This window comes from Elaeis guineensis, chromosome 2, assembly GCF_000442705.2.
Source record: "Elaeis guineensis isolate ETL-2024a chromosome 2, EG11, whole genome shotgun sequence".
Taxonomy (NCBI): Eukaryota; Viridiplantae; Streptophyta; class Magnoliopsida; order Arecales; family Arecaceae; genus Elaeis; species Elaeis guineensis.
In genome coordinates this window covers 84211922-84228736 of record NC_025994.2, presented here as the reverse complement: position 1 = coordinate 84228736, position 16815 = coordinate 84211922, and the positions used below count along the sequence as shown (strand labels likewise).

The window sequence follows — 16815 nt, the reverse complement described above, 5'->3', positions numbered from 1 at the left end:
TGACCTTGGCGTTGTAATACCGAGTGACCTTCTGTCGGTACGAAGCCATGCGAATTTGAGCCTCGTCTCGTAGCTCAGGGAGGAGGTCCAGGTCGGCCCTCCGACACTCGGAGTTGTCCGGCTCTTGATACCGCTCGACTCTTGAAGATGGCAATCCAATCTCGAGCGGGATCATTGCTTCCGTCCCGTAGGCCAAGCTAAAAGGCGACTCCCCGATCGGGATGCGGGTGGTCGTTCGGTAAGCCCACAGAACGGAGCCCAGCTCGTCGACCCAGAGGCCTTTGGCTTCGTTTAATCGGGTCTTGAGTCCGTGGAGAAAGATCCGATTGGTCACCTCGACTTCGCCGTTGGACTGGGGGTGCCCGACTGAAGTCCGTCGGTGCGTGATGTGGAACCTGGCGCAGAAGTCTCGGAAGTCCTGGTTGTCGAATTGCCGTCCGTTATCGGTGATGATCGTATGCGGCAACCCGAACCTGAAGATGATGGACTTTTGGATGAAGTCCTCCATCTTCCGCTCGGTGATCTGCGCCAGGGGCTCGGCCTCCACCCATTTGGTGAAGTAGTCGATGGCGACAACTATGAACCTTCTTTGACCCGACGCTGGGGGAAAAGAGTCGAGAATATCGACCCCCCACTGAGCGAAGGGCTATGGAGCAACAATGGGAGCAATTTGACTGGCCGGTTGGTGTTGAATGTTGGCGTACTTTTGACAAGGTTCGCACCTTCGGACCAACTCGACCGCATCCTTCCTCATGGTAGGCCAGTAGTAGCCCTGTCGCAGGACTTTGTAGGTCAGGGACTTGCCCCCCAAGTGATTCCCGCAAATTTCTTCGTGAACCTCTCGGAGAGCGTAGTCGGCGTCGGTCGGTCCCAAGCACCTAAGCAAGGGGAGGGAGAACGACCTCTTGTAGAGTCGGCCGTCCATGATTACATATTGTGAGGCCGACCATCGGAGTCGCTTGGCCTCCGCGGGATCCTCGGGGCCGATCCCGTCGGTCAGATACCGAACGATTGGGTCCATCCAGCTTGGTTCGGCCGTCAGCTGCTGTACTTCTTCGACCCGATCGACGCTCGACTGCTCGAGGGTCTCCACGAACGTCCGACCCAAGGAATCGGAGGCCGAAGTCGCCAGTCTGGAGAGTGCGTCGGCACGGGCGTTCTCCGATCTAGGGATGTGAGAAATTTCAAAATACCTGAGGCGTGCCACGAGGACCTTTACTTTCTGAAGGTATTTGACCATGGTCGGGTCTCGCGCCTCGAATTCGCCCTTGACCTGCCCACGATCAGCTGAGAGTCGGAGAATGCCCGGAGGCTGTCAACGCCCAGTTTCCTCGCCATCCTCAAGCCAGCGAGGAGTGCCTCGTACTCGGCTTGGTTGTTGGAGGCCTTGAGGTCGAATCGGAGGGCGTACTCGATGACCACCCCATCCGAATTCGTGAGCAGGAGCCCAGCCCCGCTCCCCTGAGCGTTTGAAGCTCCGTCGATGTGCAGTACCCAGGTGGAGACCGGGTCTGGCTCGGAGACCGCGTCTCATCCCGGGTCTTCAGCTCCCGATCCTTGGTCGGTTGTCGGGCACTCGGCGATGAAGTCGGCCAAGACCTGAGCCTTCAAGGCAGGCCGCGGTCGGTACTGAATGTCGAACTCGCTGAGCTTCATCGCCCACTTTGCCAGTCGTCCAGATGTGTCCGGTCGGCGCAATATCGCCCTCAGGGGCTGGTCGGTGAGCACCACTATGGCATGAGCCCGGAAGTATGGACGGAGTCGTTGTGCGGAGACGGTCAGGGTGAAGATCATCTTTTCCGTCTCCGAATATCTGGCTTCGGCGCCGTGAAGCACCTTGCTGATGTAGTAGATTGGCTGATGGGTTCGGTTCTCGTTTTCTCGGACAAGGACCGAACTGATCGCCTCGGAAGATGTGGCCAAATAGAGATACAAGGTTTCCCCGACCTGCGGCTTTACGAGCAGCGGTGGGGAAGTCAAGTACTTCTTCAGGTCTTCGAAGGCCCGTTGGCATTCATCCGACCAAGAAAAACTACTTGCGTGGCACAAAGTTTTGAAAAATGGAGGCACCTTTTAGCTGATCGGGAAATGAATCGGCTGAGAGCGACGATTTTTTCGTTCAGCTGTTGGACCTCCTTCTTGGTGTTCGGATGATGCATGTCGAGGATTGCCTTTATTTTCTCAGGGTTGGCCTCAATCCCTCTCTGACAAACGAGGAATCCGAGGAACTTCCTTGAGGTCACCCCGAAAGCGCATTTGGTCGGGTTGAGCTTCATTCGGTGTCGTCGTAGAGTGCGGAAGGTCTCCTCAAGATCCCGAACATGATCCGGGACCTGCGCGCTCTTCACCAACATGTCGTCCACGTACACCTCCATGTTGCGCCCGATCTGGGCTTTAAAGACCTTATTGATAAGTCGCTGGTAGGTGGTGCCGACGTTCTTCAGTCCGAAGGGCATCACCCGGTAACAGTAGAGGCCCTTGGGAGTCACAAAAGCGGTATGCTCCTCGTCCTCAGGCGCCATCCGGATCTGGTTGTATCCGGCAAAGGCGTCCATGAAGCTGAGCAGTCGAAATCTGGACGTCGCGTCCACCAGCTGGTCGATCTTGAAAAGTGGGAAGCTGTCTTTCGAGCAGGCTCGGTTGAGGTCGGTATAGTCGATGCAGATCCTTCACTTTTCGTTGGCTTTTTTGACCATGACAACATTGGCGAGCCAATCGGGATACGTGGATCCTCGGATGAAGCCCGCTTCGAGTAGCTTGTCCACTTCTTCGTCGATGGCCCTCTGCCTCTCTGGAACGAAAGACCTTTTCTTCTGCCTCACCGGCCTCATCGTCGGGTCGATGTTGAGTCGGTGGGTTATTGTTTCTGGGGGGATGCCCGACATATCTGCTGCCGACCAAGCAAATATGTCGGTATTGGCCTTCAGCAGCTCCGTCAGTCGTCGTCGTTCGGGGTCGGGCAGTTGAGACCCGACCCAAACTCTCCGATCCAAATTTTTCGCTATTGGGATCGGCACGAGTTGCTCAACCGGCGAACCTCGCTCTTCCTCCTCCCGTTGGTCCAGCTTGTCGATTGTCAGGGAGCCCCCCGACTTGTCGTTTTGAGCGGAGATCTGGAAGCATCGTCGTGCGAGCTGTTGATCCCCGCGCATCTCCCCGACCCCATTTTTGGTCGGAAACCGAACGAGGAGATGGTACGTCGAGACGATCGCTTTGAGGGCATTCAGTCCGGGTCGTCCAAGGATGGCGTTGTAGGCTGAAGGAATTTGGACGACCGCGAAAGTTAAGTGGACCATGCTTTGCCGTGGTTTGGTGCCGGCCGTCACGGGCAGGGTAATTTCTCCCTCTGTCGTGACGGCTTCTCCGGCAAAGCCGATCAAGGGCATGGAGACCCTCGTAAGTCGGTCGGTTGACAGTCGCATCCGGGAGAAGGTCGAGTAAAACAAAACATTTGTCGAACTTTCATTATCAACAAAAATTCTTTTTACATCATAATTCGCTATTGTTGCCGAAACAACGACAGCATCGTCGTGGAGAGTTTGGATGCCCCGAACGTCTTCCTCCGTAAAAGTGATTACGTCGTCCAGGTACAGTTTTTTCGTCGGCTCCCTCCCCGCAGATGTCCCCGGGCCCAGCCACTTAGAGATCATGTTGATGACTCCGGCCGTCGGCTGATTAGTCGCCGCTTCCTCAGTCGGCTTGGGTCGTCGATCGGCAACTGGTTGGGTCGGCGGGCCCTTCCGAAATTTACCGAGATACCCCCGGTGAATGAGGGCTTCGATCTCATCCTTGAGCTGGATGCACTGCTCGGTGTTGTGGCCGTGGCCTCGGTGAAATCGGCAGTACTTTCAACGGTCGAGGCCCTTTGCCTTCAGAGGCGGAGGCCGTCGCAGGTATTCCTCCCCCTCGATCTCCATTAGAATCTGCGCACGAGGAGCGGAGAGAGGAGTGTAGGAGTCATACCTGGGGCGTGCCGGCCTTGGAGTCTGTTGCCGGGGTGATTTTTGGATTCGTCGGGGTGGCGAGACCCGACTATCGGTCGGGGGCCTGCTGGGTTCGGCGGGTTCCCGACCCTTCCTCCGCTTCTCCTTCGGGCCTCTGGGCTCGGCCAAGCGTCGGTCGGAAGCCCCTTCATCCGCGTGCATGTACTTGTATGCGCGCTCCAGTAGCTCGACGTACGTCCGGGGGAGGGTCTTGTCCAGAGAATAGGTGAATCGGGATGCCCTCAGCCCCCGTTTCATGGCTGAGATAGCCATGTCTTCGTTGAAGTCTCGGACCTCAAGTGTGGCCGTGTTGAATCGCGCCACGAAGTGTCGGAGCGTCTCATTTTCTCCCTGTCTGAGGGAGAAAAGGCTGTCCGACGTTCGCGGTGGCTTCCGGCTGGTGCTGAAGTGGGCCACGAACGAGTGCTTGAGCTGCCCGAAGGAGTGGATACTTTCCGATCGGAGACCGGAATATCAGGCCCTGGCAGCCTTGCGGAGTGTGGCGGGGAAGCCGATGCAAAAAAGAGCGTCGGTTGCCCCTTGGATCGTCATGAGAGCTTTGTAGCTCTCAAGGTGGTCGATCGGGTCGGTGGAGCCGTCGTATGGCTCCACGTGCGGCATCTTGAACCGACTGGGAATCGGTTCGTCGAGAACTAGTCGGGAGAGAGGTTGGGCGGTCTGGAAGTCAACGTCGTTCGAAGACTTCTGGCTGTCCACCTGCAACTGCGCGAGCCGACGGTCGATCTCCTCGAATCGACGCTCGTAGTCGTCTGCCCGTCGGTGCTGGGAGACCCCAAGAGTGGAGTCTCCAGAAGATTCCGAAGGGGAGGCGGACGGCGTTCGCGGCTGCTTCTCCTTCCTCGCCCGTTCCAGCAGAGAAGGAGAGGGCTGGTGGGACCGTCGGTCATCGCGCCATGGTCGTCCCTCCTCGTCTCCGTGGGATCGCTGTTGAGGGCGCTCGCGCGGAGGCGACGGGGACCGACGCGGTCGTCGGCGGCTGCTCCTGGAAGGTATCGGACGGGCCGCCGGCTGTTGCTGGAGGCTCTTGACTGCGTCTGTCAGTACGGTCATCTGCCGTACGATGGCCGCGATCTGCGCCTCCGTGGTCACTGCGGGGCGTGGAGAGCTAGGCTCCGCCGCCGACGGTGGCGGGGAGGCCTCTTCCCGGCGGGAAGAGCGCCTCGCCGACCCGGTGATCCTCGATCGTTGGGCTCTTGTCTTCATCATCGTGATCCCCCTACCTGGCGCGCCAATCTGTTACGGCCAATCGCCTCATCGTCCGTTCGTCGGGGAACGGGCACCTGCAAAAATGAGAAGTCCACACTGACTGGAGGCGGCTCCGGCGGGGACCCTCCGACGGTCAAGTCAGAGAGGTGACTGGGCAACAGTGAAATGAAGACAGAGAGCTCAATCGAGGGAGAGAGGGAGAGAGGTGCGAGCCCATATTTTTGGAGTCGAGAAGTGGGGGGAGCGGATCCCTTGCACTGTTGCCTTCCCCGATTTATATAGTGGAGCACGGTATGGCGTCGTCATTAATGACGCAGACAAGTGAGGAATTGTCAACTCACTGTAGACTGTCAGAGTCGCCGTGAAAGTGTCATGTCGCCGTGGGGCTGTCAAATCGCTAGGGTTGACAATGCCCTCGGCGGGACAATGTCCCTAGATGGCCGTGCCGCATGCGGCTGTCAGGACTGACGAGCTCTGGCGGTTGTACGGCGATCGGAGGAGTCGACCGACCTTAGGTCGGTGGCCAGCTGAGTGGCGTCGGGGCCCTCCGTTGGTCGGCGAGTGAGTCGGCCATCAGACCCCCGGGCTCAGTTGGTCGGAAAAGATACGCCCGACATATCACCAGTCGGTGATGGGCCGCTAATTGGCTGGTGATGACGTCTGTCAGTCGGTTGGTCGGTCCCTCCGGCCGTCAGTCGGTCGGTCGGAAGGTCCCTCCGGCCGTCAGTCGGTCGGTCGGAAGGTCGGTCCGGCCGTCAGTCAGTCGGTTGGTCCCTCCGACCGTTCGTCGGTCGGTCGGTCCCTTCGGCCATCGATCGGTCGGTGGGTATTCCCCAACAGTCACCAAAGCCAAAACATTAATCAAATTGAAAGCCAACAATTTGTTTAAGACAAAACAAAATGAAAAAGCAACGTCACACTCGACATACCAATGCGTTCGTATATATACACGAGTTCATCCTGATCTGAGAGGCTGCAGAGTATCTCATCCTCCAACCAGGCAAAACAAATTTCTAAGCATGCTTTTGGCTTGAAGGTTAAACACTAGATCCTTCCTTAATTGATTCTGGCATTACCATTTATGGTGTTCTTATCCATCCATTGCCATTAAATACTTGTTGTGACCTGTGATAGCTACAGATTAATATTGTGTCACCATTCCATGACTGCATCCATGATTACATACAGAAACCAACTCCATTCTTGAACTCCTCTGAGCTTGTTGTAGTTCCGTGAAGTATCACAAAACATCATCCAGACTGCTATCGAACAGGGAAAGAAGGATGTACAATATTTATATTATAAGAGAAGTTACTAAATTATGTAGCAGTTAGAGGCCGTGGTCTCCAGTGCACAGATAATTTATTGCGGTCAGAATTTGAGATTCCTAGGCGCTGGTATATTTACAGGCTCAGTGTAATGACCCGTAATCTTATCCCAAAAAAATAAATTAAAAGATATTATTTATATCTATTAATTTTTTATAAATATCTAAAATATACCCAGTACACCACTGACATGAAACTAAATAAATATTTTTATAAATTTTCACATATTTTTTTTCTTTTAAATCTTAATATCTTCATCAGATTAAATATTCAGACCTATTTAAATTCAACCATAAACATCCCAAATAATTTATTATTAATTCAAATAAATTCATACCACAGTATTCTTTATTCCATCTAGCCATAGATAGGATCTACTCTGACATTATTTTCAACAAAACAGGACACTGCTAAAAAAAATAGCTAAAATATATTATTTAAATTTTTTACTTATATGAAAATATTCAAGATCTAATGTATAATCAATATGAAACTAGAAATTTATCCGCATAGATCCTCACACTTAGATTGTTGTTAGTTGTTCTTTCACGTGAAACTCTAAATTTTCTGTGTTTATTGGCTGAAATACACGGCATGGGCATTGTTAGTCTGGCATGCATCCACTTGTGTCTTACTAGCTAAACTCCATTCAAAGAGTTGAACCCGTTCTCCCACAAGACACTGGCTACTTCAGAATTACAGTCCTATGTCTGGTTTCAATTTAAAACAGCGACCGAGGTGAAATATCTCAAACAATACTTAAAGCAGCAGTGGTTATCCCAGCTACCCGAGCATGGACATGACCTTGTTAGCTGGACGTAACAATGGATAGTCCAAAGTCATCTATCAATTCGTAATTATTACGTAGGAATCCTATCATGTAGCCAATGGTATCTGGTTGGTGAGAATTCCCTGTCTCTGATGAGGGGAGTTACGGCCTCACAGGTGACCGCTTCCATCATTAGACGTTATATCTTTTTTGTGACTAAAATGCCCCCAATTTTTGATATTTTTTAAAATATATATATATATATATATATATATATATATATATATATATATATATATATATATATATATATATATATATATATATATATATATATATTGTTAGGAATCCAAATTTATTAGATCAATCAATATATTACAAAAATACAATTATGAAAATTTAAAAATAAAATATTTAACCAATCAAAAAATTTATAGGATGAAGTAACCAACACCACAGTCCTCATATATCAAAAAAAATATTTAAAAATAAATATAAATTTTAAAATTATTTTATTTTCACTTTCTCCCACCATGACGTACTACTGGCAAGATTTTGGATATAGAAAGGCATGCATTTTCTTTCATAACCAATTGTTAGAAGCAATTCTAGGTTTGATCAATGGTAAGCCATTGATTTGTCATATTAACATTCACTGCTAGGAAGTGTAAGATATCCTTTATTTTATTACTATTCTTAATGAAGTAGCCATTACTACTTAGCCATTTAGCTAATAATGATGGTTTTAATCATCATTAGATCCATTGTGAATAGGCTGTCCAATTGAGCAAGTTGGCACTACTTTCAACCAGCTTTTGTCAGTCAATTGGATCCAGCGAACAACAAACCCACTCTATGAGATTGAAAAGATAAGCAGAGCAATGAGATTGTGATTATATGCTTTCCTCTTTGCCCTCCTCCTGATGTATACTTCTTTGTAGTTCCCTCTGGTTGTTCCGTGGTAAGAGGTCCATTCGACAATGGGAAAGGACCCAAGGAAACTATTACCGAGTACAAATTGGCTCATGAAGTCAGTGACTGAGACCCACATCAGTACTGTAACAAATAAGCTTAGATCATTGAATATTAGAAAAGGACCAATGAGAACTTAATTTTCAAAGATATGCTTGTTTAGAATAACATTTCTTGTCAAGATATATAAGAGGGTACATGTTGAATACTTTGGAACAAGGTGTTCTCAAATGGTCAGAGATGGGAAGGGCTTATTTAAATTAATAGGAGACCTCAGCTTATCTGACAAGGAGAAGAGCCCCAAAAGGGGCCCACAGGATATCATCACTATATTTATCCGTCATAAATAGTCTTCTACATCACTGTCCTCAGAGCACCAGCTTGATATAAAATCTCCAACTCACAATTGGATAAGTATTTAAATGGGTCCCATTCTCTACTGATCACTCCAAAGCTCAACATGGACGCATAACTGTACTTGTACTATTAACAGTAGTCGTTAAAAGTCTTTGCTGTGGCCCTCACACCCCCAATATATTTTAAGAGTTCACGTCAAATGTTGTTTTCATGAAAACACCTTAAAAATAAAATACTCTCTTAGTTATCATCTAGATTGTCACAATATGAAACAGAATAAAATGGCTAATAGAAAACACTACTTGCTGGAAACCATTTCTTGTAATCAAAAGGAAACCATGGGTCCTCCTATGAACTGGTGGTCTCTGCATCAACTGAAAAAGAAGACTCCAATAAGAGAATAGGACTGTTCCTCCATTATAGCCGTACTTCTTGTTCGTCCACTGATCCTGAACTTGTTTCAATGGACTGGTCCCAGAGGAAATGATACACGGTTCCTATAGCTTGTTGTACTTGGCCAGGGTCTGCTCTCCAACAGGCTTATCACTTACTTTTGTTACAAATGCTAGAGGAGGATGACAACATGACTCACCCACTACCTCTCTCTTTTTTTCCTGCAAGAAAGATATATCCTCCTGTAAGCTTCGATTGCACCAAAGTTGGTGTAACATCTACTGAGCTCAGTATTGATGCGGACAGGGACGTGATGGATAAGGATTGATTTGAGAAGGTTTGTCGCCACTGATTACCTTTGGTTGTGGGATCATTATCCCTTTTCTATAAGCAAAATGTTTTGAGTAATGGTTTGCTGGGTTGGTGCCAATATTTGTTCATTCTGCTCCAAACAATCCAGTGTTGGTGATAAAATTAGTCCCCTGTTATTTGTTTACAGATTTTTTTCTTGCATTAAGCATGAAGATGGTTCAGCTAAGGAAACTTTTTTTGTCCTCCTTTCTCTTGAAAAGGAATTGATTTTATGCAAATAGATGACAAAAACTATTTTTCTTTTTCTTTTTTTCTCATTTGAAGGCAAGATTTCTCATTTCACCCTCGAAGCACGGCACATTGATGGAGTTAGCAAATGCAATAAGGGGAGGAATCTAAGTGCTTTCTAGTCGAATGAAGAACCATCCCAGCCTTCACAGGAAAAACACGTAGCTTTGTAAAGGGTTAAATCTTCTATGCCCCTCGTACCAAAAAAAAAAAAAAGATCTTCTATGCCCCAAAGGGACCGGCCACATTTGGCCCTTCAAATCTAATTTACTACATATAACAAAAAAATGTGGAGATTATTCTCAAAGCTCCTGATTCCATGTTCCGGGGACATTGGCATCATCTTACCAGGGTGCATTGCACATGCCATGCTTTCGTCATTGACAACAAAATACGAGTTAATAATAATTGACCTGCAGGGTTTGCATTCTTAATTGGTTGCTTGACTCTATTAAAGTCGAAACACAAGTCCCCTCTTATTTATTTTTGTTTTCTTTTTGGTTAAGCAAGAATAGTAATCACTATGGATAAATTGCTTTAACCAACATCTTTATTTTTGTGTGAACTCATAATTTCGATATGAGCAATATGCTATCCTCTCTAGTGCAGTGGAAATTACGGTCGCTGGAGACTTCATGAGATGGTGACTTCGCTTAGAACCTCTAAGCACTGTACATGCAATGCAAGATTTGAATCGAAATAAGCATCCATATCATCTGCCTGATTCATTTCTCCCATGCATTACTCGAAACATTAGTAAGGTGAAGAATAGCAAGTTCAAAGTGATTTGCACAAGTCCAGGCAAAAGGCTGGTTAAATTCATTATGAGTAGAAAGAGATACCTCAAAATGTGGACTCGGTCATGTATTTCATATGCCTTGGGAACATTTTAAGTGCTGATAAGGGCAGCCTAATTAACAATATCTATAGGATCCAGCGTATGACATGGATTGAAATTCTAAGAATTGATGAGGACCTAGGAAAGTAGGGCAAGGAAGAAAAATAATAGGTGGAAATGTAGAAAAACATGGCAATTGGAATCAAATAGGTAGAACAAGCATACATACATTTGAGATATGCGACAAAAAGCTCATGTGGGATAATTTAACCAAGCAAATGCAATGGATATCAGAGAAAAATGACAGTGAGAAGTAGATATTTGATTTAAAAGATGCGGAGTGAGGCTGTAATTTATAATTATAGCCCATGTTAGGAAACTTAATTATGAAAAACCAAAAGAAGATACCAAATTATGATAAATATGACTCGCCAAAGGCCTATTTAATTTTGTTGGTACTCACGTTTAATCTTATCTCATTGATGTATATATATATATATATATATATATATATATATATATATATATATATATATATATATATATATATATATATATATATTACTGCTGGGATCTATTCTATCACAGACAATGCACCACATATGAACGGTCATGATTTCATGAATTAAGGTCCTACTATAAGATCCCACAGCTTGTTATTTTTCAACAAACATTCTTTTAGAAATGTAGAAAAAGAATAGATATTCCAACTACATACTTTTCACTCCTGATTTTTTTTTCTTGCATGACTTTGTGCGGCAAAAAGAGATTAAGAAAGAAATCGAAGATTAGGGAGAGGCTAAAAATCATTTGAAATTATATCTTACATGACATACATCATATAACTGTGTATATCATCAATCACGGTCGCTTCATTTATATGGTGGTGCATTAAAATAAGCATTGACCGTGTGCATGGTTATATAGTGCATGCCGTGGCAAACCGGCACCCAGTTCCCTTCTTGCAAATAACAAAAGTCCAAGTGGTGGCAAGGGATGAAATGGTTTTTGTTTTGTACGCTCCCCGGGGGAAACGAGGCGTGACACGTTGACTGGGACTTCACCACGAGACGCCACGTCGGCGCGTCCATTTCCCGGCGGTCGAAAAGAGGAAGACGGTGAACTTGGGGTCGCGGTGCATGCTCCAACGTTAAATCTCTGGGCCCCACCCGGATACCTCTATCCGGCGAAGGGCCATCGGCTGATCTTAAAGCGAGCAGTGGATGATCCCGCGATCGTCGGGAGATCTGGACCCCACAAATCCATGGCTTTTTTTTTATGTGGAGGTAGATTTTTCCTTTTCTTTTTTAACGTTCTTCGTTTTCCTGGTTCACGGGCTTTGGAGGTGCTTTCGTTTGAAGCAGCCGTTAGTGAGGCTTTTACGTTTTCTGTCCGCTTTCGCTTGAAGCTTTCCTCCTTTTGAGGATCTGCTCTGAAATGTGTGTACTTCTTTGTGGGAAGTACAAAGAACATAATAAATGAACAATCTTTAGATCGATATTTAGTTTTAGAATATATCTCTATGCCCAAGACTTTTTTATATATAATTTGCTGAATTACTATGAATTACTCTGCTGCTCCAGTTCAAGTGGGAGAAAACAGGTCAGATCCAGAAGACTCTCACGAGCTTCGGTAAAGGGACAGTAGACGGGTCTAAAGCATGACAGGAGGCATTTCTGAGTAGCACCTGGCTGCTGCATGCCTTTGTATCACATTTAAACTTCCATAAACCTTGATTGTTGCATCGATCTGTGCCATTTGATCACCATTGCATGTATTGGATAGACTCGTGTGTGACACGATCTGCTCGTGCGATGATCACTTTATCATCTCCTTGTAAGCATTATATGAATATATATGACTTACAAATTTTTTTCATCAAAACGATGATGAAGTTCAAAAATTTTAATTGCATACAAATTTTTACTAATTCTAGTTAGTCTCATAAACCAAGGGATATTAGACTTAACCTTGGACCTCTTCGAGAGAGGGATACCCACCAGTTGAACTATACTTGATTAGCTTTATTACTTACGTGGCTTTTGGTTTTTATACTTTTCCACTCATTATCAATTAGTCTTCTCTCTCTCTCTAGCTCGGAGGGGTGGCAATTTATTACTGAAAAATCCTATATTTTAGTGTTTCTTAAAAAAATTTAGCATATCGATCTAATTTTTGTAATTAGATACATATACTTATAAAGTGTTGCAATATCAGTCTGCCATCAATCAGCTCCAATTTTATCATTGAAGTGCCTTCTGAAAATGACATGAAAATCTCAACTAAACGGCGTGGAAAATAATAATTGAGGTGGAAATGATATGGAAGAAATAAAGTTAAATGAAAAACAAAATTTTTTTTTTCTCTCATCTTGTCTCTACCCAAACCTCTCTCCTCCTCCTTGTCCATCCTTCACCTTCCTTCTCCCAAGTCCTTCCACCTCTACCTCTCCCCTTGCTACAAATCCCTTGCAATCTCCTTTAAAAATTGGACCTTTAGATTAAGAGGAACAAGAAGAGTTTAGCACCACATACCCACTTCTGTATGTTACGTGGGAAAAGATTCAAGAGAGATGCTAACCTAAGGATGCACATGAGAAGCCATAAAGATGAGTACAAGATCCCAGCTGCCCTTGCCAAGCCTAACAAGGAATCAAGCTCCGAACTAGCACTTATAAAAGGTACTTACCCCCCTTTATAGGGTGCAAGAGGAACAAGAAGTACAAAGAGTTTCAATCTCTCAAGACAATTCTCTATGTGAAAAACTATTATAAAAGAAGTCACTATGACAAGAACTTTAAATGCAATACCACGAAGCTTTCAATTATTGTAGATGTGAAAACTCATGATGAGAACCACTGTGGTCGTGATAAATGGCTACGTTCCTGTCGGACAACATTCTCAAGGAAGGATAAGTTGTTCAGGCACGTTGCTTCATTCCAGGGCCATACACCTATTCTTTCAGGGGACGAAGCCAAGGTTTCAGAAACATCAGATCAAGTAGGGGCCAATGAAGTGATGAACGGTATGGTCCGAACTAGGATTATAACTTTGATGATGTTCGAAGTCTCAGTATTAAATATGTCAATGATGGATGAGGTTGTTTCTCCCTTACGAACTTCGATTCCTGTAGCTTTGGGGGACTTGATGAGTACCTTCGTCATGCACTCAAGATTTCTGAAAGTTTCATTCTCTTTTTTTCTTTCTGGGTCACGTAATTTCATTCAAAGAAGCTGGATGCTCACTGCAATCACAACAATCAATTGATTGATATGGCATATTAAATGAAGGTGCATGCGAGCGGTATTATATTGCTTTCTCTAAAATCTTTTGAAATTTGAACAAATATTGCTTTCCATGTCGAGCAAAAGAAAGAAAATCACAACATGTACAGTCATTTGAGTAACTCAAAATTGCAATCTAATGCTACATGCATGTTTTAGGCAATAATTGAACAATATCTATGTTAAGCTCTTTTTTTTTTTTTTTTACTATTCAATTCTTGAATTATAATTGTTTGTTTCTTTGTAGAAAAGTTTATAGACAATGTAATAGAGATTACAATAATGGTACAATATGGGATTTGCTCTAAGATTCTAGCATTAAATAAAAATTTGACAAGGTGAGATGGGAAGAGGTGAGGGAGGAGGAAAACAACATAAAAACCTTTTTATTTCCCGTTTAACTTGATTTATTCTGCATCATTTTAAAAATTTCCATGTCATTTCCATCGGGACACTTTAACAGCAAAATTGGATGTTGGTAAACGGTAGGCTAACGCTAAAACACTTTATAAAGTATATATAATAGATTACAAAAATTGAAATGATATGCTAAAAAATTAAAAAAGATGCTAAAGTACAAGATTTTTTCAATAATTAAAATTTTTTCAAATATTAGTTTTAAACTCATAACTTTGCAACTCCACTATTGTATCTGGATCAAACTTTCTATCTCAAAGACCATGTAATTTTGTGTGTTCAACAACCACAAGTAGAATATGTGATTGAAGGAAAAATAGCCCAACACGGTAACTTGATTATTCTTTTAAAATGGATCTACCTACCTTCTCATTAAGACTATAATAAATAGAGAGTGACTTCTTTTTTTTGTGAAAGTTTTGATGATTCTCTAGATGTCTTTAATTAATAGAGCAAATAGTGCGAAAAATATTTTAAATTGTTATATTAAAAGTTTGAACTATGTTGAGTAACTAAAAAAAGAAAGAAGGTGAAAATTAAGGATCTTTTTCGCATCGCATTGTTTTATTTTTTTACTTTTATTTGTAAAACTAAAATTATAAAAAATGAGAGAAAATATGTTTGGAGCTATTATTTTTAATTTTTTTACTTGGCATGGCATTGTTTTATTTCTTACTTTTTGATTTGTAAAAATAAAATCATAAAAAAAAAAAGAGAAAATATGTGTGGAGGTATTATTTTTAATTTTTTTAATTAAAATATGTGCGGTGAACTATGTTGAATAACTGAAAAAGAAAGAAGGTGAAAATTAAGGGTCGTCTTGGCATGGCATTGTTTTTTTTCACTTTTTATTTGTAAAAATAAAATCATAAAAAAATAAGAGAAAATACATTTGGAGCTATCATTTTTTATTTTTTTACTTGGCATGGCATTATTTGATTTCTTACTTTTTATTTGTAAAAATAAAATCATAAAAAATAAGAGAAAATATGTTTAGAGTTATTATATTTTTTTATTTTTTTACTTGGCATCGCATTGTTTTATTTCTTACTTTTTGTTTGTAAAAATAAAATGATAAAAAATAAAAGAAAATATATTTAGATTTATTATATTTTAATTAAAATAAATATGCGGTGAGCGTGGATCGAACACGCGACCTTCAGATCTTCAGTCTGACGCTCTCCCAACTGAGCTATCCCCGCAATATGCATTTATTGCCATTTTTATCAAACTATTGTTTCCACCGTTGCTGTCTTTCTCTATCGTAACTTCCACCATTATCACTAGATTTATATTTATAAAAATAATTAATATATACTTATAAAATTTTAGAAAATAAAAGTACTATGTTATTTTTGAAAATAAAAAAATAAACGTAATACGTTGAACAGCATCCAAATATCATAAAATAACTACAACGAAACAGTCAATTTTATTTTTTAAGAGTAACTGTTGAAAATGTCCCTCAATGACCTAGGGAAAAATCTCGAGGATAACCATATCAGCACTGGAACTTAGTCCCCCCGTTTATTCCAATTTAAAAAAAAAAAAAAAAAAAATCCTCCATTGCCTTCTAAAGTTACACCATCATGAAATAATTTCATTAAAAAGGAAAAAAAAAAAAAACAAATTTCAGACTTAAAACTCATTAACAGCTGCGTCCAAACTGTTGTTAATTATGTTGAATTAGCACGACTTTGGTTGATTAGATGCATGGCCTTTTCTTTTTGGTGACTTGGATGCTTGACTCGACGGACCATCGTTGTTACGCACAAAACGGAGTCAGACATCCATTATCGACCGTCCATCGCTAGTTGCCTTGAGACAATTTTCGTCCCGCCTAGCATTCAAAAGCTTGACCTTTTCTTTTTCTTTTGTTTGTTTGTTTGTTTTTTTTCAAATCGCATCTCAGTACTACATGAAATCAACGGGACTAAAACGGACACGACCATTTATGTGACTGAAACTCCCGCATTAGCCCCAGGCAAAACTTTGCACCAAATTTAGGCACGCGTGGTGCCATAATCCGCTTAAAGCCATCCATGCATGCAGTGGTTGCATGGAAAGCTATAATGTTATATTAACGTCTTCTTTTGCGCAAAGTTATCCGAATGTACAGCTGCCAGGAAGTTGGCGATCCACAGAATTGGCAACGGTGAAAACTTACAACACCTTGCATATTCTTGGAGTCCCTCTTTTGTTATGCGAAGCAGCTACGTGGCCCTAAAACTGACGTAAACTTAAGTCTGACATGTTTCGAGCAATAAATATATGGCGTGCCAATTACATAACATACCAAACACTTTCGATGAATCATGCTTATGGTATGACAACAGGAAAGTGATATTTTGGATGCTACGAAATTGTGACCTCCTAAGGGCTCTTCACCCATTTGTGGTCTGGAATGGCAATTTTGCCGTCCATCCAAATCTGCACATGCGTTCCCACCACCCTGCAATCTATGAGAGATTAATCAATGATACATGTAAGGATGAAAGTTTAGAAACAAGATGCTTGTGTTGATCAATCAATTATAGGTTGTCCTTTGGGTTCAAATCGTAGCACAGTTTCATATGTCGAAACCATTCATCATTTTTTAAATGAATTTCTCCGCCTCTTTCCTCTGACTTCCCACCAGTAACTGAATA

The 16815-nt window shown here is 43.3% G+C and overlaps 1 protein-coding gene and 1 non-coding gene across 2 annotated transcripts; one reads left to right on the top strand and one right to left on the bottom strand.

The window, feature by feature from the left end:
• The first annotated feature begins 7840 nt into the window (after positions 1 to 7840).
• On the top strand, positions 7841 to 16690 carry LOC109506000 (zinc finger protein STOP1 homolog). The gene is given in 6 exon segments (XM_073251167.1): positions 7841 to 7931; positions 11395 to 11471; positions 12967 to 13138; positions 13141 to 13491; positions 16287 to 16401; positions 16504 to 16690. Coding segments are annotated over 6 exon segments (993 nt in total).
• TRNAF-GAA (transfer RNA phenylalanine (anticodon GAA)) lies at positions 15297 to 15369 on the bottom strand. Its single transcript has one exon. It is a non-coding gene; the product is annotated as a tRNA-Phe (tRNA).
• Positions 16691 to 16815: the final 125 nt, after the last annotated feature.